At 37.9% G+C, this 25,682-nt stretch overlaps 1 protein-coding gene and 1 pseudogene across 1 annotated transcript; both read right to left on the bottom strand.

Moving 5' to 3' along the window:
• Positions 1 to 3,081: 3,081 nt before the first annotated feature.
• LOC139466089 (GTPase IMAP family member 4-like) lies at positions 3,082 to 24,617 on the bottom strand. Its single transcript, XM_071248104.1, has 5 exons — positions 24,559 to 24,617; positions 24,346 to 24,381; positions 6,394 to 6,507; positions 5,703 to 5,825; positions 3,082 to 5,097 (listed from the first exon to the last, which is right to left on the bottom strand). Coding segments are annotated over exons 2-5 (1,446 nt in total). The 5' UTR covers positions 24,347 to 24,381; positions 24,559 to 24,617; the 3' UTR covers positions 3,082 to 3,889.
• LOC139466090 (uncharacterized) lies at positions 12,635 to 23,513 on the bottom strand (annotated as a pseudogene).
• Positions 24,618 to 25,682: the final 1,065 nt, after the last annotated feature.

Here is a 25,682-nt window from a genome sequence, read left to right as displayed (position 1 = left end):
TTGCCCAGTTGACGCTACTGTTACAGAGCTACCTACCAAATAAAAATGTTATCATCTAGCTGTTATCTACCTAGCTGTTATGGAGTAGTTCATTGTCGTAACATAGGGCAAAAACTTACTTGGTGGATGGTTGGAAATTGGAATACATTATTGTAATTACATTGATAATCCTCCTCTAATCCTCTCAAAAAGCGCGAGCTATATCGGAAGCAGGCCATTAGGGATGACACCCGTGGCAATACTCTCTAAATAAATCAGGGTAAAATCTAAATATATGATGCTACACTGTGAATGGATTGCAGGTAATGTTTGTTAAATAATCACCAGTTTGTTAAATAATGTTGTCCGTAAATACATGAAATTAGTGTTTGATTTATGATCAACTTGCATTTTGTCTTTTGTCTTGTACAAATGTACATATATAGAGAGAATCTTTTGATATCAAATGTATCAACGAGTGTTGATATATTTGATGTCAAAAGACACGAGGGTGAGATTTTATTTATCATCCAACATCATTCTTCCAACTGTTTCAGTTTGTAGACTGTAATAAGCAGTGTCTTAAGAGTAGAAAGTACAGCTAACAGCTTCAGTAGCAGAGCCATTAGTGATGTCATTTGATTGTGACATTATTTTGCCTGGACTAAAGTGTAAAAAGTACTGCTAACAGCTTCATTAGCAGTAGCAGTGTGCGGTCATGGTAACCAACGACATCACAATGGTCTGCAAAGCATTGTGAGGCAATTTCATTGCAGTGATATCTACTTATCGCTTGATCTCACCTAAGCGATGTCTCCTGTGGGATGATAAATGCACTTGCATAGAGTCGTTTGATAAATACCGCTGTGTCAGTGGTGTTATCATCACACATATGGGGAGATATTCTTATCGGTGCCATGACACAGTTTATAACAATATAAAGTGCATTACGCACACCAGCCTGACAATTATATACGCATTTGCATTAGACACCTAAACTCGGTAAGTTTATAATATGCATAAATAACTACTTTGAGTGATACAATATTTATTATCTGTATTGTGTCATAGATCCCCTACACATATCGTGTATACCAGCGGCGTTGTAAAACGCTAGCATAAGTGTATATTGAAATACTATTCCGGTATCTGGTTATTGTTATAGTGGAAACCATTTCAATACGTTTCTTTAAAACATCATTTAACCAAAATACCTAAGATTGTTTCAATATGTTTAAAAAAACCCGCCGAAATTCTATCTGTCTGATTAATATATTCGGCAAACAGTCGGCGTATCCCCTCTTACCACCACCCCCCTCCAAGCAGGACCCTTAATCCCCGGCGCTATCAATAAACGTCAGTTAACACCTCCTCACGTCGCCGGATCTTACGTATGTACATGTACGTGAGTCACTGACCTTGCCCTACGTCATGTAATACATGTACCTCTATCTACAAAACCTTACTGACATGGTCAATCATGGATACGGACCCAGACAGAAGCGGACGGATTTTACGGCTAGTCTTGGGGTCGACCAAGGCCGCCGCCTCGCCAACGAGTACGTCGACGCTGAAGGATCCCCGTTCGGCTTCCTGCCTGTGTATAAGTGACAGACCGGGTCCCCGCACCGGGAACGTTGGCCACTCGGTACCGCCGTGCGTTCTGTCGCAATAATATGACCAGAACTGTACCATTTGGACTTCTTTCAAACTGCATCAATAAACCTGGCAGCTGTCGTCTTAAACTTCACCCCTGAGTTTTGTCTCCCATCGACTACCCTGAATTACCATCCAAGGGTAAAACGTGCGCTTTGTACATTATTTTATGCATATCATTCTATACCGTATCTGATGTACCCATGTGGGCGTTTGTTTTTAAGAAATAAAAGATGAAACATTTTCATGTTATTTAAATTAGTACCAAATACAATATATGGCTCTCTCAGTGTGTATCGTATGTTTAGTGTCATTGTAATATAAACAATAAAACATAAAATGAAGGGTTCGTAGATTAGAACGACCTCCCTTAGTTGTTTACAGCCCAAGTTCTGTCGCAGCGCTTGATATTTTTTTGCCTGCTGTTTGCAACACTGTTTCCGGAGCACGTGCCTCATTCAAGACATTCGACTGTGATAAATTCTGGAAATTCGTAAGTGCATAGACTTAAAGGGCCTGTTAATAATTGCTGCTGTCACATTTTTGACACATTGTATTTCTTTCTTCGATTGTAAACCAAATCATGCGTGTTTTTATATAATTTGTTTATTATTCATTCATATACTTGTGTAGTTCAGCACTGATTTCACAATTTAGTTCTGTACGTACCGATTACTTGTTTAACTTGGGAATCGACCAGTACCCACTCACTCACTCGCTCAGAAAAAAACGCTGCATGTTTTAACAAAGGAGTATAATCTCATGAATGTTTTATTTTAGTGTAGCAAAAACAATTCTGTGTATAATATGTACAACCCTCAAGCGAAAAAATCCCCCCAGTGTAATGATTAAAGTTAATTTCGTGTGAATATGTAAACATTGAGTGTTAGTTTAAGTAATTAACCATATTTGGTATTTACAAACACAAGAAGATAACATATAGATATTACACTCAAATGTCAAATCGAAAAACTCGCAATGTCCACGTTTATATGGTTTTCCGTTTTTGGATAAGACATTCCATCGTGTTTTTCCTGAGTTATCATCATCTCCCGTATACTGAACTGAAGGTGAACCTGTTATTTTAAAATTTAATTTAATAAAATGCGGCCTTGGAGTTTTTGTGTTCCATGCCATGTTATAGCGCACCCAAACATTGATGTACTTACCTGATGTTTCAAAGGGAAAGAAATGCTGAAGAACATCACCTTAATACGGCATCAAACTACCTTATCTGAAATGACAATTGTTTTATGTGCTTACAGTTAAAAAACTGATCAATACAGACTACTGATTCACATTTGTAACACGTGCAGTTTGCTGGTTTTCAAATGTTCATAGTTCATTCCAACTGTACATGCATAACAAACTCTACATGTGATTCAGCACAAGGGTACACTTTATTAAGATAATTACAGTACTGTTAATCATGATCACAAACGCCTTTATCATCAATACATTATGTAACACAAACCAAAATCACATTGGTGTCTCAAATGTTAATTAAATCTGTAATATTTTGGAAATATATTCTGAAATATAAATGGAAACATTTTCCAATAGTATCATGGGGATATATAACTGGCTTTTTTCATGCTTCCTTCTTGATAATGTTGGCAAGTGTTGTGTGTGTAGTTCTCGTCCTGGTGAATGTTGGCAAGTGTTTTGTGTGTAGTTCCTCTCATGGGAAATGTTGGCAAGTGTTGTGCGTAGTTCCACTCATGGTGAATGTTGGCAAGTGTTGTGTGTGTGTAGCTCTCGTCGTGGTGAATGTTGGCAAGTGTTTTGTGTGTAGTTCTCGTCGTGGTGAATGTTGGCAAGTGTTTTGTGTGTAGTTCTCGTCGTGTTGAATGTTGGCAAGTGTTGTGTGTGTAGTTCTCGTCGTGGTGAATGTTGGCAAGTGTTTTGTGTGTAGTTCTCGTCGTGGTGAATGTTGGCAAGTGTTTTGTGTGTAGTTCTCGTCGTGTTGAATGTTGGCAAGTGTTTTGTGTGTAGTTCTCGTCGTGTTGAATGTTGGCAAGTGTTGTGTGTGTAGTTTTCGTCGTGGTGAATGTTGGCAAGTGTTTTGTGTGTAGTTCTCGTCGTGGTGAATGTTGGCAAGTGTTTTGTGTGTAGTTCTCGTCGTGGTGAATGTTGGCAAGTGTTGTGTGTGTAGCTTTCCTCCTGGTGAATTTTGGCAAGTTATGTATGTACTTCTATGGCTAATGTTGGCCTGTTTCTCCGCATTCTCTGTGTGGGAAGTCGTGTATAGTCTTCATGGTAAAATCTGTCGGAAGAAATTTAGGAAAGCGATCCCTCTTTTTTTCATGCCCTTTTTGTACCTTCCAATGGTTTCTTCTTCTCCTCTCTGGATCGCCTGTCTTTCCATATTCCGAAGCTTCCGCAACTCTTCATCGACATTAGTTTCATATCTCTTCACTATTGCTGCTTCTTCTGCTTGTTTCTTCTCCGCCACAATCTGTTTGACTTGCGACCCAAGGGCAGAAAGTTGTTGTTGCATCTTGGCTCTCTCTGATCCCTCTGACCTTTGGATACGTCGGATGATTGTATCCTGCTCTGCTTTAGTCTTTACCTCTCTCTGTACCATATTTTGTAACTTCATCTTCTCCATCGTTGTTTCCTTGCGGCCCATTGGTTTGCGAAGTCCCTCTGACTTTTGTTTCTCAGATGCGAGTTCTCTCTCTAGATAATGCTTTTCATGGTCACTTTCTTCTTGGAGCCGTTCAAAGTATTCCCTTTGTTTTCTGAATTCTTCTTCCATCTCCTTTTGCACCTCTTCCTCCACCTCTTTCATCATCTCCCCTTTCTTCCTTTCCAGTTCTTCCATAATTCTGCTTTGCATGACTTCCTCGGCCTCTCTGAACATCTCAGAAGTGAAACAGCCGCCTTCATTCGACTTCACTATGTTGTCAATTCCATCTAGAAGCTTTTTGACATCCTCATCTTTCTCGTGATCCTTCCCTCTGTTGTTGAAGGTGATATATCCACCTTTGGCTTCCTCCAGAATCTCTTTCAAAGTATCAGGACAATCTTCAATATGTTCCCCAACATCTCTTTCAATCCTATCCTTGTTTGTGAAAACGATGATCATGTACCTCTTCATGTCTTTTCCGAAAATATCGTCAAGACACTTAAACACTTGGGTATCTTCCTGGGTGAATCTTCCAGTGAAGGAAACAACCATAAGGAATGCATGAGGACCAGGAGTGGACATAGCGATGCATTTCTTGATCTCTTCTTCAACCATGGTTTTATCCAAATTGGTGTCGAATAGCCCAGGGGTGTCAACAATCTGGATAATCTTACCAAAACGTTCCCTTCTGTGGTACTGGCATTTGTCAGTTACTGCTTTCAATGAATTCCTAGAGGGAAAGACATTTCCATTCAAGATTGTATTTGCTGTTGCACTCTTCCCCGCTCCTGTTTTCCCAAGAAGTACCATCCTGAGTTCTTCGATTGGTCCTGAAACATACCCCATCTTTTGTAGAAATCAACAAGAAATATTACTAGTCTTATATACTCAGCAGAGTTCTCAATACATTTGGGCAGATTATTTATACTGGATTTTTAGGTACCGGGCAAATACTAGTCAAGCAATTATTGGTTTAACTCAGATGCTAATGTATTTCACATACTCAGCATTTAGACTCCGATTTTGAAATGTTTTTTTCAGTTTGGACTTTCTGAAAATTAAGAGTAGGATTATCCAGACGAAAACCATGAAATACATTTCCTAGCCACACAACATTATCAAAAGACCCGTGAAGATTCGGGATAGAATAGGTCTTCAGCGACCCATGCTTGCCGTACGTAAAAGGTGACTATGCTTGTCGTAAAAGGCGACTAACGGGATCGGTTGGTCTGGCTCGCTGACTTGGTTGATGCATGTCATCAATCCCAATTGCGTTGATCGATGCTCGTGATATCAATCACTGGATTGTCTGGTCCAGACTCGATTATTTACAGACCGCCGTCATATAGCTGGAATATTGCTGAGTGCGGCGTTAAACAAAAAAAACAACCAACCAACCAACCAACATTATTAAAATGTGTTTTTATATACCTACCAGAGTTTTCCCCAAACTGGTATGGTTGAATCCGTGCAACCGAAACGTTTTTCATGCTGCAGTTTGGACACATTCCAGTAGAAACGTCTATGACGACATTGCATTTTGGGCATAACCCCTCATCTGAAGATAAGAAACATGAAATATCTGTGACTACATTGCATTTTGGACATAAACCCTCATTTCATATGATTGTAAATGGTATCTTAATGCTGCAATATTTTGATTTCGGAATCCAAGAAACTCAAACCCTGCTGATTCTGATCAGGGGATTCATAGTAAAGGCCACAACAATTTACGTATTTGGTCTACACTTTGATGCTTCATTAACAACCAGAACTAAATTTTTTTGAAAATATTTTGAACAGGCAAACACAATAACATTTATTAAGATTTTACATAATTTATATTCAATCAGTTGACGATATTAATATGGAAATATGAGAAACAAAATCCCAAGGTGATTCGGTTAATTTATTGTGGCCTTAGGATTAAGAAATGGAGAAAATTTTGAAAAAAGAATGTAGGTTGGAAATAAAACGCCGACAAATGATCCCAAATATATGGACAAATGAGTATGATAAATGTATGAGCCTTCAAGAGTCCATGGCACATCCAATACAGTGACGGATAATTGGTCCCATGGATGTTTTTGTTCAGAGAAAACATAAGGTTAGGAATAGGTACTTGCCTTGTGAAGGTCCATATTCCCCTTTTCTATCTTTTTCTCCGAGTGTGTGATGACATTTTTTACAAACTGAATCCAGTTTGTCATTGAGTTCGAAACACCATTTACACACCCACACTGAAATGAACAATACAAAAGTCAAGAAGCTTAATGGGGCATTCAAAGAAACAATCTTTATTTTCAAACCATAACCTTTCATGATTCTTTTCGGATGGTGATTCATAATATTTAAAATGGGTGAGAGCAAGTAATGTTGCAAGGCTTATAGCTGTACAAAAACAGTAATTAAGAATAATCAGCAATTATGGATTGTCTGTACTGTGTGAACATACTCCCGACGTCCCTTGGTGAGTGACATTATTTCACGGGGGACACTTCATCGGTAATTCCGAGTTGAGTAGGTTATTATGAACTATTACTCAAAGTTCTCTTTAGCCTACCTGACTGAAGGTCTAGTGGTTGGTTGGTTGGTTTGTTGTTTAACGCCGCACTCAGCAATATTCCAGCTATATGACGGCGGTCTGTAAATAATCGAGTCTGGACCAGACAATCCAGATATTGACATCATGAGCAGCAATCCACGCAATATGGATTGATGACATGCAACAACTAAGTCAGCGAGCCTGGCCACCCGATCCCGTTAGTCGCCTCTTACGACAAGCATAGTCGCCATTTACAGCAAGCGTGGGTTGCTGAAGACCTATTCCACCCCGGATCTACACGGGTCGAAAGTCAAGTGAGCGCATGTTGTGGCATGATAACACTCCAACCTGTTCAAGAGGTTTGAATCATATTTGCAATAAGCCTCCACAGTAGCCTCATTTAAAAACCTATTTATGACCATCATTCAGCCAGTTTTGTTCAAAGTGTAATGAAATTTATAAGTGTAGTTAGTCGTGGAGTTCAAAATATAGTTGATATGGCAGATGACATCTTAACCTCATTGCCATAACACTGTACGTCCATCTAGGTAAGTCATTTAGGTATTCCCACTGGTACCAATTGTGGGCCCCTTTTTGTTGATCTGTTCTTTATGAATCTGAATTTCTGCTTCGATTGGCAAAATCAACCTTGGACTGGCCAAGACATAATGTATCTTGATGATCTGATATGGTTCGATAATAGTCAAATAGACATGTCCCTTCCATAGATTTACCACTTTGAAGTAGAAATAAAGAGACAAGTGAAAACGTCATCTGTTTCATATTTAGATGATAAAGATTCAGAGAGACAATAAACTCGCCACAGGGATGACTCCCCAATAGTCAATTTTCTTTATTTTATTTTGAGCAATATTCCAGCGTCTCGATTATGTTCTCTTTGAAATCTTCGTGGAAAGAGCAAACTCGATTGTACCTCAAACTTTGTGAAATGTTGATAGCAATGGCTGGATTCGACTCTGGCTCACATCTTTCAAAAAGATTTATGGCAGACATGTGGAGGACATTTCCAAATATGACGCATCAGTGTCAAAAATGATGTCCGATGCGATTCCCTATTTTGATCTGTACCATATGTTACCGTGGTTTTTTTAGGTGAACAATTGACTTGCCTTTACATGTGTTTGTGACGGGTTCCACAGGTGGGGCAGGATACGTTCACCTATTTCGCGAACACCTGGTATCATTACTGTTTGATAGTGATTCATAAAAACATGCTCATGATGTAGTCTGTTTTTGACTGAGATTTCTAACGAGTTTTGTTGCATTTATTTAGAACTATTTACGACACAGACATCTTTTTATCTAACATATCAATACATTCTAGTATAATACTATTGTCATCATTTTCTGAGAAAACATTGTTACTATTTGTTTCTCATAAATTCTTAAAATAATGAACCCTTTGCTGTGCAAACAATGGATCTAAAATATCTTCAGGCTTATTATGATTACTAGTTTTAATACATTTCCAGAATTCTGTGGAATTGTTCCGACAGGATATCAACTTGTCGTGCTGTTGATTTTGACAAACAATCTGTTTTTTGTTTAAATATATTTAAAAAAAATATTTTATGTGTTACATAAACAATTATGTATTTCTCAAATTTAGTTCATCACAATTTATGTAATAACGTATTTTGATGTCTTCCAACTCACTGTCCAACAAAAGAATATTACAAATCTGTCTGTTTCTTCCAGAAATATTTTTTTCTAATAAAATAGTAAGTTCTTCTTATTCCGCACATTTCTTTTCATAAAACCTGCTCACAAATGATCCTTGTTCTAGCGGACTCCATTTACATTTCATCAAGGGTTCAAATGGGTGATCATCAAAGATATTATCATGATATTTATCATCAGATTCGAAAAACAACAACAAATTATTGGCATGTGGTAAGATTCAGTCCTAGAAACTGGGTAAGTAATCATATAATCTGCAGTGCTAGCCCCTGAATGGGTGATACATGTCAATTCTACACGTTCATCGTCAACAAAACGGTCATTCGTTATGTGTAAACCAAACACATTATCATAAATTTTTGAGATACTAGTTTGGTTCGATGCAAAAACGAACATACTGATCTGTTGTGTGAACCGAAGCTCATAAATGCATCACATGTGACGTCATAGATCCATGACTCGAGATGCACCATTTCTCTGGTGCACGATTAGTGTGTGTAAAGTTTGGAAATCATGTGCAGCATATCGTGATAAGAATAAACACACTGTGGTAACACCTGACTGATTTAATTTTGTCATAAAGTGGAACACATTGGAATCATCTCTCCTAGACGTAAATACTTTTCTATATGTTTCTATGATTCGCGTTTCTTTTGGCGATGAATATATATTTGTGAGATTAAATAGTTCTGGCGAAGTGTTTCTCTCACAAACACAGAGATTCCACCATGCGGTCGTCCTAAATTCTTCTTCTTTGATCTGTTAGTAGAGAATACTTAAAGCCCCAATAACCAACTGACACAGGAATCATGCGGACTAAGCTATGTTTCACATAGTCTAATGATGTCAAATACCTCAAGATATAACTGCAGGTCCAAATTATCATTATGTTTTCTGAGTCGTTCAATAGCCCAACAACATAAACTAATTTCACTGACACGTGATATTATGTCATTATGCCCTTGTTCACTACATTTGTAGTTTACCTTAGTATTGTGACTGTTTGATTTCTCACAGATCGTTCGGCCGCGGCCACATCCCCACGTATTTTCATCATCAGTGTTCGTCAGTCGACTCAGTGTTAACATTCGGGTTCACTTCCGGTTGATACAACAGACTCTGCAGAGATTGCTGATGATTTTAGAAACCACTGGACCCATTGAGCTGAAATTTCCCATGCTTCATCCCACCAATGATGACACCCCAATGTGTTTAAGAGGTTCGAATGTGATCTGCTACAACAGAATATTGAAAATTACGTAATTTTTGTTCCAAATGTAATGAAATTCGATATTTCAACACACATGTTCCGCTTTTGCAGCAGTTAAAATTTTGACCTTGTTTGACCATGCGCTTACATTTTCGGGAAATGCATATACGGCTCTGTAAATTTCTTCTCCGACTAACTTTCTACCGTGATGAAACTGAACATAGCATATTTATGTTTCTCTTTATGCTGACATCATATATTCTTCATATCATTAGATTTTAGTGCGAGGTTTTGCTCAGATTTTTAAGCCGAAAATATTTGAATATCAATACTGAAAGAAACTTCTGCTAAGTTTCTGCGTTTTTTACGTTTTAAACTGTAGACTGCAAATCCAGGTGAGTTTCAATGCCACGGCAATATTATGCTTGTGTGAAATGATACAGGGAGTTCACATGTATATAAATTATGACGTGGCAGCTTATGCCGGTTTGCATAATGTTTTACGGATATTGAAATTGAAAACATTTCAAACTAGAGGTTTCCACATTTGATATTTTTAGCACATATTATTCCTCTGCACCAGGAAATAGCTGATGGTGTTTCCTCTGTACTAGTTATGACTACTGGTTTGCTGTCATAGTTGTGACAGTTTAAATATATGAACTAATTTCGAGAAGAATATAAAGGTAGAAATAGTTCTACTTAGTTTAAAATATTTGCATGTTTTTAATCCTCAGTATTATGCAGAAACGTTTTAGATAACCTGTCTCATGTAGATGTCTTTGTTGCCATTTAAAACTGTTGACGACATATTAAGATTAGCTACAGTGCCGTGGCATTATATTTGACAATTGTGTTCATTAAATCCTAATGATTCATTAAATTGTTAATGCATTATTCGTTAATTGAGGACGGTATCGATATTTAATATTACCCGATTAGTTTGAATAGTTCAGCATAAAATAATTAGGTGTTTCAGGTTTAACAGTATAGCTTCAAGCAGGGTAACATATATATATTTTCTATTTTTCTGATTAATCAAATATGAAATTTAAACTGTAACTTGGTACAAGGCATGCAACTATTACAAATAAAACAAAGAAAACATCATAAACCCTGATATATGTACATGTATTTATTACAGAAAAGGACAATAGACCATCTATATATTTTATTAAAGGACACCTTCTTGTTGCATTGTCTCGAACTTCCGAGTTACCCTTCCGACGACTGCCGATATAAATCTTTTGTCTTAGCATTTTCAAAACAAATGATAATTTCATGATACAAATATATCATACAATTGATTTTTATGTTTTTTATGATGATTTCATTGTTGTTTACACAGAGTCAGTAGTACCTAAATAATATTTACATTATCGTGATTCTGTTTTGGCCCAAATCATATCTCTTAATTTATATTTTCAAAACATTAATACAGATCTTTACAGATCAGGGGATCTCATGTTTATATGCTTTAGGGTACCACCAAATCTCAAGTGCAGTGTTGACAATATTAAGAAATACATGAGCGTAAATATACATTTTGAAATATATCACTTGCATGGAACGAAGAGCGATAACGATGACTGCAGTGAACGCGTTTCTGCTAGCTTTCGGATAGCTGCTCAGTACAAACCCAAGCGCTGATGGTTTCGGGCATAAGCTAGAGGGCCGCCCCTTTACTCTTTGGCCTCTGGTCTGAGGCTGTATACAGGCCTATTCCAAAGAATTATTTATTTATCATTTTCCATGACGCCCTCTACATATTCTGGGTCGTATGATGGATAAACGTCTGTGTCAAAATCAAAAGCATGGCGAAGACGGTAATAACAGGATCGAGCCACGCCATCATGTCGCTTAAGATACTGTGTTTATGTCAAAACTGGGGAATCCGCTGAAAATGTGTTTGACAGTCTCATTAAATTCATTGCATAATCTACATTTCATATTTACATTTTGATGCAAAATCAAACATTGATGGTTTAGAGTGGGAAGTTACTGGTCCTGAGTGGTACTAGTCAGGCCAGCCGTCTTCTTCCTAACCATGACTCTGCGGGGTTGCCGACCCTTCAACACACTGCACATAAACTCGATGAAGTGATCGTTCAGACACATCAAACCAGGTAAGGATAATCTGATGCCTTTTCGTATCTTATTAGGGCCAAAACGTAACTTTCATGTCAACAAGTCTTTCCCTTTCAAACTCCTTTACATCTTTAATAGGGACATTTTTAATTAACAGAACCTGTATACCGAACGAAACAAATGTTTATGCATAATTAACAATATTGTTTTTGTTTAAATTTAAATTCTACGGTGTACCGGTCTGGTGGCAGAGGGAGGTGATCCAGTGTATCGATGACCTAGACTGTATAACACGTAAACGGTAACGACACTTTCATATATATCGGCATAACCATGTTCGTGTGAAACTGCCGTGGTCAAATTGAACCAACCATGATTCATGCCGGAATACTTCCTTTCTAACTTTTGAAAGTAAAATAGTTACCCCTGTGAGAAAAAGGTCACTATGTATAACACGTATTATCATGTCCCTTTATAAAACCGCTCGTATGTTGGGCCCTTATCGTTTCCGAAAAAGCCTTAATACCTGTTAGGACCATTTAGTTTCAATGTAAGATATTACTTTCTTTTGATGCCATTCTACTGTGAGCTGCGTCTTTATCAACTAAAAGTGAAGACTCTGTATTGAAACCCCAAGCATTGTTTTGAAGTCCCTGGTAATATTCAGTATTGTTTTCAATACACGTTCCGAGAGTGTAAGGTAGTGGCGACCGAGTACTTATTACGTCCACTATAACAATATAAGATACCCTCTTTAAGACATTTAGAACAATTAATTTGTGTCACATGCCTTTTTATATCAACACTAAAACAAAGTGTTGACTCAATTTTTCTGAGACTCGAAAAAGGAAGTGAGTTCAAATAAACTCTTTCTTTTTGGTTTGCTTGACTGCAGAGTGTCCGCGACCGTGCCCTTTGGGGTCTTCCCGTGATCTGAAACAGAGGCGGAGTGTGAGTAGGTTGGGTCCAAAACAAAGCGAAGCTGGGATTCAGGCAAACGAACAAACTTAGTTTTTCATGCAAATTATGTGACGCGTGCTACAGCAGGGCAGGACATGCTTACCATTGTCGCATACCCCAGGTGTCATCACTGATCTTCAGGAATCCATTCACATATCAGTAATTTTCGCTAGAATTTTCTTTTTAAGAGGCAGGTATCAGACGTGGTAAAACGCACGAGCGTAAGAATGGCGCTTATCATAGGATCCTGGCACACCTAGGTAACCCGTTCCACCCATAGGCAACACGTAATCGTTACACATATAAATTTGAAAACTCATGCCTATTGGCGTCTGAACCGATACTTATGTACTGAGTTCAATATAATTTGTATGGAATGGATGGATTCGTATCATCGGTAGGTCTTTCATCTCCAGAAAGTAATTCGTGTAAGGAATGTTTAATTCAATTGTCATATGACGAAATATGAATAAGTCTTCATTCCCTTATGACCCCATGTTGCTGTGATGCAAGCACAAGTTCTAGAAGTTGGGTTATGGATATTAAAATAAAGTAGTTTCTTAATCATTCTTCACGTTTGTGGCCATGTCATAGTTGGATCTACATACATTCGAGATATGAGTCATATCCTGTCTTGAAGATACACACCAATATTATCCTTTGGAAGGACATGGGTGTTTTTATGTTTGGGACACGTTCTGCTTGAGTCGTTTTGTATGATGCGTTGCCTGTCTTCTTCACGTTTGAATATGTGTTGTCCGATGATCTTTCTGTCAGCCATACATGTTTCGATTACTAACAAACAACCATGACATGATTGCATGATTATTTGTAAAACAGTGAAGTTAGAAATTTGTAAAAGACATCTATTGTTCGAACACAACCGAGAAAAAGACATTTACAAATAATAATTGTGATAATTATCTGATATACTTTGATATTAAAATGAAGAATAAAGTGTTTCTGATATAATAATATTTTTTACCACTTGGACGCTGCTCTCCGTGTGGTAGTGTTCTGACTTGTGTCGGTTTGGCACGTCTTAGAACAATCTGTTGAAAACCTTGAACCTTGGAAGTATTAAAGAATGAGAAGTGTGCGAGATACATGTATAATCTGTTTAATATTTGTTTAGAGAAAGGTTGCATACCGTCTGAGTGGACAAAGGCTGTGATAAACCCGATGCCGAAGAAGTCGACAAAGGACAGGAGAGATCCTCTCTCCTACAGAGGACTGACTCTAACTAGCGCAAGCTACAAGCTTTATTGCAGTATTTTAAATAATAGGCTCTCTATTTTTGCAGAATCTCACTCTATAACAGAAGGCAACCAGAACGGTTTCCGGAAGGGAAGATTAACGATTGACAACGTCACTTCTATTACCTCTATAATTGAAACCCGAAAAGCGATGGTCAAGTCTACATACGCAGCTTTTATAGATTTCCGCAAAGCATACGATTTTATCAACAGAGGAATTCTATGGGAGAAACTCCGGAAACTTGATATCAAAGGCAAGATGTTCGGAGCAATATCGTCGCTCTACAAAGAGGTAAAGTGTTGTGTTCGGCTAAATGGGAGACACACCCCTTGGTTCAACGTAGACAGTGGATTAAAACAAGGTTGCCAACTCTCACCTATATTGTTTAATTTGTACATAAATGACCTCATGACTTTAATTAATAATATGGACATTGGTGTATCTACTGGAGAATGTAAAGTAGGTATTTTAGCCTATGCTGATGGCATAGTACTACTGGCCGAATCTGAAAGTGAGCTAAACATGTTGTTGAATTGCCTTAACAGTTGGTGTTTGAAGAACGATATGTCTGAGAACTATTCCAAATCTAAAGTTATTCATTTCCCTGGTGCAAGAGTGAAAAGAACAACCGAGGTTTTCAAGTGTGGAGATGAATATATGGAAATAACGGAGAAATATACATATCTGGGAATACTACTCACAGAGCACTGAGATTACAAGAGAATGGCTAAGGCATCAGCAAGTTCGGCTAGCAGAGCGCTAGGGCTTTTAGAAGCTGTCCAGAACCGAGCCATGAGATACTTCCTAGGGTTGAGAAAATTTGCGCCAAACAACGCTGTTTCCGGAGACATGGGCTGGGACCCGACCACAGTGCGACAGTGGGGGTCAGTCACCCGGCTATACATGCGCCATAGGAGAATGGACCATCAGCGTCTCAAATACAAGATATTCAAGTATATGGAAGTCATTACATTGTGAATACCATCCAAGGTAAGACTGTGCAGCAATTTAAAGAAAATTGGAAGAACGAGGTTTCACAACAGGAAGGAAAGAGAGGAATCGGCGGAAATAAGCTAAGAACATACAAAAGTTTCAAGGAAGGTTACGAAACGGAGTGTTATGTTCGAACCCCTATGCCGAGGAGATACAGGTCGGCTTTAGCCAAGTTCAGGAGTGGGGTGGCGCCCCTCAAAGTAGAGACAGGACGCTGCACAAACACGCCCCTAGATGAAAGAATATGTCCATTTTGTGCTGATGGTATAGAAGACGAAGGGCACGTATAACTAAGATGTCCTAACTGTGAAACCGAAAGAGAACAACTGTTAAGAAAATGTTGCGATGTTGAAGACGATTTTTAAGAATTTTGATGATCTGAGAAAAGCCAGTTTTATCCTGTCTTCCCAAGATGTGATATATTTAAGTGCCTAAACCTGCTGTTACATTTTATCCAAAAGATATGATTGCCTTTATTCTTAATTCATGGTTTTACTTTTATATGCGTTGTAGTTTATGTACCTTTTATTCATAGTTTAATATGCCCTTCTTATGAAAAGTCTCTCGTAACCCTGTATAGTGTGGCTCGTTACATTTTATACTTGTATACTTTTACATATGATATAACACGTCCCATTTTAATTCTGGAAACCAAAAAGTCCAGAAACTCTACGGTCTTTTCCCAGTCTCGGTCAAAGGTATTCACAAAAATAAGCATGCTGTTTACATGGGAACATACTAAGGAAGAAAAAATGAAAAAGAAAGTTCAAAAACTCAATATTTACACCATCTCGCCCATGGGCGAGAATATTTTCTTTTACTCAAAACTCATGTTTTTGTTTCGCAAATACTTAACTTGTATCTATCAAGTATCATACACAAAATGTAACTCATTTTAACTTAATTCAACGATTTTATAGCGATATTGAAATAGTTCGCCCATGGGCGAGAAAAAGGTTTGGCCCATGGGCGAGAATATTTTCCATTACACAAAACTTATGTGTTTGTTTCGCAAATATGTTTTAATGCATTCCTTCACGTTTCATGACACAAAATTTAACTCATTTTAACTTAATTCGACGATTTTATAGCGATATTGAAATAGTTCGCCCATGGGCGAGAAAAAGGCTTGGCCCATTGGCAGGCCCATGGGCGAGAATATTTTCCTTTACACAAAACTGATGTTTTTGTTTCGCAAATACTTAACATGTATTCCATCAAGTATCATACACAAAATTTAACTCATTTTAACTTAATTCAACGATTTTATAGCGATATTGAAATAGTTTGTGAAATAGTGAAAAAGGTTTGGCCCATGGGCGAGAATATTTTCTATTACACAAAACTTGTGTGTTTGTTTCGCAACAGACAATAATTAATCACCTTATTATTGTCTCTCCATTTAACATGGCTGACTGAACTAATACCATTTTAACAGTGGACACCGATTTCAATATACATGTAGGCTTTTTGTTTAAAAAGGAATATGCAGGAAATTATATGTAACAATTAACTGTGTACTAATTACATGTTTGAATGTTATCAGTTCTGATCATGAGATACAGTGATTTAAGCATCTTCTACAATTAACAATACATGTATATAATAAAATACAGAACTCTCTGCCGGAATTTTTCGTGGAAATCATTCGATCAAGTATAAATGACTGCGTGACAAGACAAATCAACTATTTATACCCGATAAAAGAAACGGGCTTAGTTTAGGAACAGTGCTATATCAGGACATTTGAAATTTCTAACCAACAGATACATTAGAGACAGTGAATAGACTACATTTACGTAATCCGTATCAATCAAAGGTGTAAAATAACTGAAAGTCATATCTGTCGGAGACCTACCAAATTTACCAAGATTTATTATTACTATATTTATTACAATGCAAATACTTTAGTGATACATTTTTCAGAGGAGGGGGCATACATACAAGTATTTTGCTTCCGTGTGTGAATGCAGGTAATACTTGGCATCTCAGGTCTCAGTTTTATACCGGTTGTATATCTGAATTTGTATATGGAACCATGCGTACAGCATGACAATTACTTGCTAGTCGTCAGTCTACAACGCACATAACACGGTCAAACAATTTTGGGCACCGCTTTTGCAAGTTATTTAATTCAATAATTTTGTATTAAAATCCCTTTCAATTTGTTTTCACCATTTTCCCTATCCCATTCCATGCATGTTTATGTTGCTACATCTTATTACTCATGTTCTCAAGTATCATAAAACACTTTAATGTCTCTCCTTCCTAATCTAACGTTAAAACATTTCTGGTCATTACCATCATATAATACACAAGAGATGATACCAAGAATATTTTATTCGGTTTTATGGTCTATGCGGTCTTACAATTGATTTTATTAGTCTATAAATCTTATATCTAGTACATATTTTCACAAACAGGGCTGTTAGCTGATATAAGGAAGGTAACATCCAGTTGAATTCCCAGTTGACGTGTTTACGGTTTTTTTAAAATCAAATATGAGGACTGTATACGACATATGTTAGTCTCTCAACGACGTTTCTACAATTAATATTTTGAATAAGCCGTTAATATGCCAGTTGTGACAGAGATGATGGTGTGGTAGCTGTAGCAGACCGATTGACAGTCCTTGTTACGTGCGTCACTAGGTAATTAGTACGGCATTGACCATGTTGATTGTTACTATACTTTGAGGATTACCTCTGTGGCCAGTGGCGGACTTAATTCAAACTCCTTCCACACTGACACCGCATCAAATATATTTGTGTACCGATTACATAACTCTTACGGACAGGGTGGGGTGGTAGTTCACCGGACGACACTGTGTATATTGGGCGGCTCCATTGATATCTCCTCCAAACATACATTTATTGAATGACCCATTAAACGATGATACTCATCTCGTTGAATATATAAAGGCACTAATTCATCTTTCATAAACTTTTTTTTTTGTCTTTGTGCTTAATATATCCACATATCAACGAAAATATGTAATACATGTATCCACAAAAAAATATTTATATACAGGCTAGGTATTTGCCCACAGCAACACCTGCATAACTGTTTATTCGCGCGTGGTGTGGTAGATCGTAATTGACCGAGAGCAGGTATTGTAGAATCACCTGTAAATAATACCGACACTGTAATTAGACACAACGTACTAATGAGAATATGAGAATTATCATAAGAAGGCTGTTTTTTTCTGAACTGTTACCATTTTCATACCAAAAGAGACAATGCATTTAAAAGTTGCTTTAGTGTCATAATATTCACTCAATCACCTGTAAACATCGCACCGCATATAATGAAATAATTATTTCGAGATTTCGTTAGAATGTGAGATATTCAGCTAGACATTATGCAATGAAAGACGAATCGGTTTTTCCCCCCATTAAAATACGCGCACATGTACCTGTAAAATTGCATATCTATTGTCACTCAATTTCCCAGTGTGATGTATTAACGAGACATAAAATGGGAAGTGAAAAAGAAACAAACGAAACTTTAATTCGTTGAAAAATAACGCCAATGAATTGGTGTACACGCGCATGAATTTGTATGATAAACTGTCAAAACGTTTTGAGAGATAAGGCCGGGTTCATTAAACATCGTTGCAATATGTAAAAAAGGTGAAATTTGTAAAACTTCTGCAAAGGAAACATCCAACCAAATGCCCTTTTAAAATAGTAATGTAATGATATAATACAAAGTGTGTTTCACATGATACAATATACTTTGTAAAAAATTAGTTAATTCTTTAAAGGGACTCACGAAAACATGGGTGAAATATTTTAATAACGCCCAAAATTAGTTGAATTAAGTTAAAATGAGTTGAATCATGTGTCATGCTTATAATCCCTTAATGTTTTTGCAAAACTAAAACTGTTGAGCAAAGGAAAATATTCTCGCCCATGGGCCAAACCTTTTCCTCGCCCATGGGCAAATTATTTCAATATCGCTATAAAATCGTTGAATTAAGTTAAAATGAGTTAAATTTTGTGTCACTGTACGTGAAGGAATGCATTAAAATATATTTGCGAAACAAACACATAAGTTTTGTGTAATGGAAAATATTCTCGCCCATGGGCCAAACCTTTTTCTCACCCATGGGCGAACTATTTCAATATTGATATAACATCGTTGAATTAAGTTAAAATAAGTTAAATTTTGTGTATGATACTTGATGGAATACAAGTTGAGTATTTGCGAAACAAACACATCAGTTTTGTGTAAAGGAAAATATTCTCGCCATTGGGCCAAGCCTTTTTCTCGCCCATGGGCGAAATATTTCAATATTGATATAAAATCGTTGAATTAAGTTAAAATGAGTTAAATTTTGTGTCATGATACGTGAAGGAATGCATTAAAATATATTTGCGAAACAAACACATAAGTTTTGTGTAATGGAAAATATTCTCGCCCATGGGCCAAACCTTTTTCTCGCCCATGGGCGAACTATTTCAATATCGCTATAAAATCGTTGAATTAAGTTAAAATGAGTTACATTTTGTGTATGATACTTGATAGATACAAGTTAAGTATTTGCGAAACAAAAACATAAGTTTTGAGTAAAAGAAAATATTCTCGCCCATGGGCGAGATGGTGTAAATATTGAGTTTTTGAACTTTTTTTTCATTTTTTTTCTTCCTTAATATGTTCCCATAAAAACAGCATGCTTATTTTTGTAAATACCTTTGACCGAGACTGGGAAAAGACCGTAGAGTTTCTGGACTTCTGGGTTTCCAGAATTAAAATGGGACGTGTTATATGTATTTGAGATATAAATTTTTGTATTTTAAAAGTATGTATAAATCATTGTAAGGACGTGAGACTATAATAAACTGTCTCTGTCTGTCTTCTTCACGTTTGAATATGTGTTGTCCGATGATCTTTCTGTCAGCCATACATGTTTCGATTACTAACAAGCAACCATGCCATGATTGTATAATTATTTGTAAAAACAGTGAAGTTAGAAATATGTAAAAGACATCTATTGTTCGAACCCAACCGAGAAACAGACATTTACAAATAATTATCTGATATACTATGATATTTAAATGAAGAATAAAGTGTTTCTGATGTAATAATATATTTTTTACCACTTGGACGCTGCTCTCCGTGTGGTAGAGTTCTGACTTGTGTCGGTTTGGCGCGTCTTAGAACAATCTGTTGAAAACCTTGACCTGGAAACGAAAATGGTACCTATTTGATTGTTCTTTATGAATGATATATTAACACCAATATTCAAAGAGGAACTCAGTTCATCTTTGTCGCTATATAAGTGCAATAATATTGAACGCGACGTTGAACCCCATTTCACATCACCTCATCATATTTAAATGTGCTGAGCCTGTGTAAATATCCACTTTACCAATAAGACAATGAAAATCTCCATGTTAAGCTTCTCACCATGTGTTGGTTTGTATTTCGTATCTTGTCCAAAGGCTTGGTACTTCTGTGATGTCGTCACAGTCTCTCTTTGCAACTCTGCATCAAACTCTCGTCTCATCTCTTCACGCATCCACGTCTTCATTTCTTCTTTCTCTCTCCTATACTCGTCCTTCTGTTTTCTCTTCTCTTCTTCCTCTTTCTTCTGCTGACACCCAGTGGCCTCATCAAGCATGGCCACGGTGTAGACCATGTTGCTGTTCTGCGTCTGGAGATCCTTCAACATGGATACAAGTCTCTCCCCATACTTCGCCCTGGTCTCCCAGTCTCCCGTGTTGTCAAAGCCAATATACCGCCCACCACATGCCGTTAAAAACCTCTGAAGTTCTGGCGTACTGTCTTGAAGGAACTCATCCAAAGTCACATCATCGTAGGTGAGTTCGTCCAACTTTGTAAAGATGACAATAGTAAATCGGAACACACCCTCACCAAATATTTCTCGAAACAAGTCAATCATTTTCCCCTGTTCCGTTGTAAATCGTCCTATTTGAATTACCATCCCAAAAGCATCAGTACTCTGTGTAGATGTACGGATAGTGCCAACTAGCTTGGACTTACAAGTATTTATGTCCACTGCAGCGAAGAACCCAGGTGTTTCAATAACCTTCAGTGCCATGCCGGGAGTTGTTATCTTGTATGAGTTGCCGATATCCCCCGCAGGCGTAGATACTTTCAATCTCTTTCCTAGAAGAGTTTCAATAACTGCTGTTTTCCCGGCCCCGTGACGCCCGATGAGAACAAGGGATGCATTATTTGGCGTTGACATCTTGACACATAGATACCTTCATCATAAAAAAAATATTTTTGACATTGAACATTTCGTATGATTACATTATCATTGAAGCAACATACTAGCACTGAGAATTGTGATATATTGTGGAAAACAGTGAACCTCGTTAACACGAAGTCAATTAGCTCGATATATCGTTTAAGAAGAGAGCATTTTGGTACCGGTAGAATCCGTAAATGGTCTTTGGTCAACACTCCGCTTGTCTCGCACGTGGATAACTCGATATATTTGTTTAGCACATGACTTCGAATTAAGAAGGTTTCACTGTATATACATTCTTTAAAAAAAGAAACGCACAGTAGTATGTAGTTCATTGAACCTGACTATACAAACATTCCGGTATATAAATTGGATATATGTTATTGGAAAATGTTGATGGCCTGATATTCGACAAAGGGTGCATCAAAACACAGCCATTGTCGATTTGCAATGTCTCAAGCGGCATTGTTTTCACACTTGTTTAAAAATGTCATGGAGGAAAACAGGAAAGCAAAATGCACGTGCACTTTATGGCATTCGTAACTCGTGGTAGTGGCTATAAAAAGGCAAGCATAAGCCAATAATTTGTCGTTCAATTGTCAACAGTTTTCAAGTTCGAAAAAGCCGAGACTCAGCGCTGCCGATCGGAACTTCGACATAGAACGTATCCAAAGAGGGGAAACGCAGTCTTCTGTTGCACGCCACTTTAACGTCCACCACAGCACCATTTGCCGCCTTTGGGACCGATACCCACAGTTCTATTCCACTGCATACCGCCCGAGAACCGACCGACCAAGAGTTACAACCCCTGCACAGGATCGCTACATTCGACTGTTCCACCTACGTCATATCAATGCCACAGCTGCACAGACTGCAGGGCGAATCCCTGCCTTAAGGAGGATATGGACCAGACTGTCAGGAACCATCTTCGCGAGGCTGGAATCCGACCCAGAAGACCAGTTATCGTCCCTGTTTTACAACAGATCCATCATCAACGCTTGCGTTGGTGCCATACCTTACAGCCTTGGAATTTGAGAAACTTGAGACGAGTGTGGTTAGCGATGAATCGCGATTTCTTCTTCACCGGCGAGATGGAAGATTACGTGTTTATCGTCTTCGAAATGAGCGTTTTGCCCCCATTGTGTACGTGAATTCGACAATTTCGGTGGCGGTAGTGTCATGGTGTAGGGGCCATATCCTACACCACGAGATCTGACTTGGTTGTGATTCAGGGAGGTCTGACAGCAAATCGCTACATGAATCAAAATTTTCAACCTCACATCCTTCCAATCATTGACCGCCAGAGGGCCAGAGGGTCATGGGGAGCTGTTTCAACAGGACAACGCTGCACCGTACACAGTCACTGTAGACTACCTTCATAATGCCACATCAACCTCTTGCCCTGGCCGTCGAGATCTCCAGATCTCAACCCAATCGAACACCTCTGGGATGAACTCGATCGACGTGTACGTCAACGTCAGAACTCGCCGCAGAAACTCCCACAACTGGACAACTCGTTACAAGCAGAATGGCGCAGAATTCCGCAGAACAGAACTCGTACACTTATCCAGTCAGTGCCGAGGACATGCATAGCCGTGATTACTGCCCGGTGCCGTCACAGGAGATACTGAGTTTAGGGCAACATTGTGGCCTTATGTGACATGACAATGAACAGTTTTCAATTCCTTTGTACAACGACAACATGTGACTATTGAGCTACCAAATTTCATATTTGTATCTATGATATTAAATTAAATATATCGACTTTATTAGGTACAATAAATTTGCTAAAAATGTACCTGTGCGTTTCTTTTTTTGAAGAATGTAAATCACTGTAACAAAGTTGACTGAAATAGAGTGCAAAACCTAATGGTGCCGCTTTGGTAGAATAATTTTATTTTATTTTATTTTTAATTCGACGTTTCTCGTTTTTTCAATTATCTTCGTTACTTCGATTATTTTCTCGCAATTGCGATTATTTTCTCATAATTTAAATTTTATTTTGAAGAAACATCAAAATTTCGAAAATGTTGAAAGTAAAATCTGACCGAAGGAGACTACAGCTTTCCCGAGAAAACGTATCCACCGGAAGTGTTACATTGAAAAATGGTTAGTAAACGATAATTAGAAATACCCCCAAAATATTTACATACTTTTCATTACTGTAAAATTCATCACATGAACTTTAAGAATGTTTCTAAAATTAAAATGTATTTATGGTTCAGTCGGGAAGTCATAAAGAATGATAATTTACCTGCAATCAGGTTTGTTCTTCTATTTCTTTGATTCTTCAACGATAAATGAATTCTTCTCGACGGTTGATCCCTGATTAGAACTCCGAGTAAGAATCAGGACGGCAATTGACGTACAAGCGTTTAAAACGTTTCTACATAATTATCAATCGTGAGACTATATATCATGCTAAACGTGGAACCATTGATCAAACTAACAAACTGAAAATTGCACATACAAATACTATGAATAAGGGCAGCCAGATCGAGTGTAAAAATCTTCCGATATTTGCACATGCTCATTTTAGCCATGTTGATTGGTCAGGTGAAGAGATAGAACGTCACAATACGATATAACGTCATTCATGACGTCACACATGGAAAACATTAAGTCATATGAACAATAGGTTGACTTTAGTGAAGGTTCTCTGTCGGGTTTACATCTCATGTTCTTTTCTATGAGTCATATATAGAATCGTGATTCCTCGGAGCTCATTCGTTATTTTCTAAATATTGAAGACCGCCTCCGTGGTGCGCCCGGAGAGCGGAAGGTCCGGGGTTCGATCCCCGACCGCGTCATACCAAAAGACGTTAAAAGATGGTACTTGTTGTTACCCTGTCTGGCGCCCAGCAGTAAGGGGCTAAAACAAGGAGTGGTCGGCTCGGAGTCGGTATACTGTGTCTGAGTGCGATATTCATGTTAAACTGCGGCATGGTATCTCAGTGAGCTAGCACTATAAATCGGCATCAGTCCGGACTAGTACAAGCAGCCACACAAACACACACACGTACATGCACGTCGCTATATAAGTGCAATAATCTTGGACGCGACGTTTCACCACCTCTAAATATTGAATTTATAAAAATACTTACTGGCTGACTTCACAGCAAGATGAGCTTTGAAATATTCTGAAAGAATAAAATTAAAAAAGGTCATCAAAAGAACGTTATGAATATGGAGACTATTGCACAGGGACACAGAAGGGGAAAGTCACGACACGCACACTGAAACGTTTTTTAAAACTTCACTTCTGAAATAAAAGAACATGAAGCTTAAAACGTTTTCTAAAAATATTTACATATCACCTTTATGTTTATGCCGAGTGCATCAGCTTGTGAGACGATCTGCCGCCACATACTCCATCATATACGAAATACATTATCTGTATTGTCACGTAATCTACGGTCGACATGCTGAAAAGGGTCATTCGCGAGAGATGACAGTATTGTTCTCGCATATATCATTGATTACTTCGAATGAACATATACACCGTAAACACGTCTGAAGGTTGTAGACTTTGTAGGTCAATGTTAATGACTCTCATTTTATTACATACGATGATGCCGTTTACGAATGTTTTTTCGTTACCTGGAGGAATAAAACGTGCATGTAATTTAATTGTTTTTCTTTTGTTTATTGTTTGACGTCGCAGTCAGCAATATCCCAACTGTAAGACAATGGTGTGTAAATAATCGAGTTTGTACCAGACAATCCAGTCGTTGACATCATGAGCATCGATCTACGTAATTGCATCTTCCCGAGGCATGAGAGTTAACTGACTATAAAAGTCCAGTTTCCACCCTTGCCGAACTTGGCTGGTATTATGGAGTTACATTTTGGCTGGACTAACGAGTCTATGCATAGTCCAATCGAAAATCGCGCACCGAAATCGAAATCCGGTTCGTAAACTGTCGTGCAGATTTTGGTCGACTGCAGGATTTGCAAAACATGTGCACCGCCAACTCGTTGTCAGCAGATATTTTCCAAATCTTTTCATGTTTTTAGTCAAGGTGCTCACGTGATTTGATGCATTTCGTGATGTAAGACCCGTTTCATCACAATATAGATCTTGATTATCGATCAGATCGTTCTGACCTGATCGAACCATTTTGTGTGAAGCAAACGCAAGTGATACGAGATGTGGAATCTGGTCCATAGGAGAGGCTTAGAAGGGACATAACTGGTAATAGCCACTGGTGGCGCTACGATCTAGCCCAGTAATTCCAGCCAAGTTCGGCAAGGGTGGAAACTGAACTTTGAAGTCAGTTAACTCTCTTGCCTCCATTTTAGCTATAATACAAAGTGGTCATTTGAGCATAAACAGTAGGAGTAATGAACCGGTGTGTCATGTTATATTCAGCACCTTTATTGGCTGACCAGTCATTTTCAATACCAACACCTCATGAAATGGAACGTGTTTCCTTTGAAT

The sequence above is a fragment of the Haliotis cracherodii genome, unplaced genomic scaffold (genome assembly GCF_022045235.1).
Source record: "Haliotis cracherodii isolate W230 unplaced genomic scaffold, xgHalCrac1.p SCAF_18, whole genome shotgun sequence".
Classification (NCBI taxonomy): Eukaryota; Metazoa; Mollusca; class Gastropoda; order Lepetellida; family Haliotidae; genus Haliotis; species Haliotis cracherodii.
This window is presented reverse-complemented; position numbering and strand designations above follow the sequence as displayed.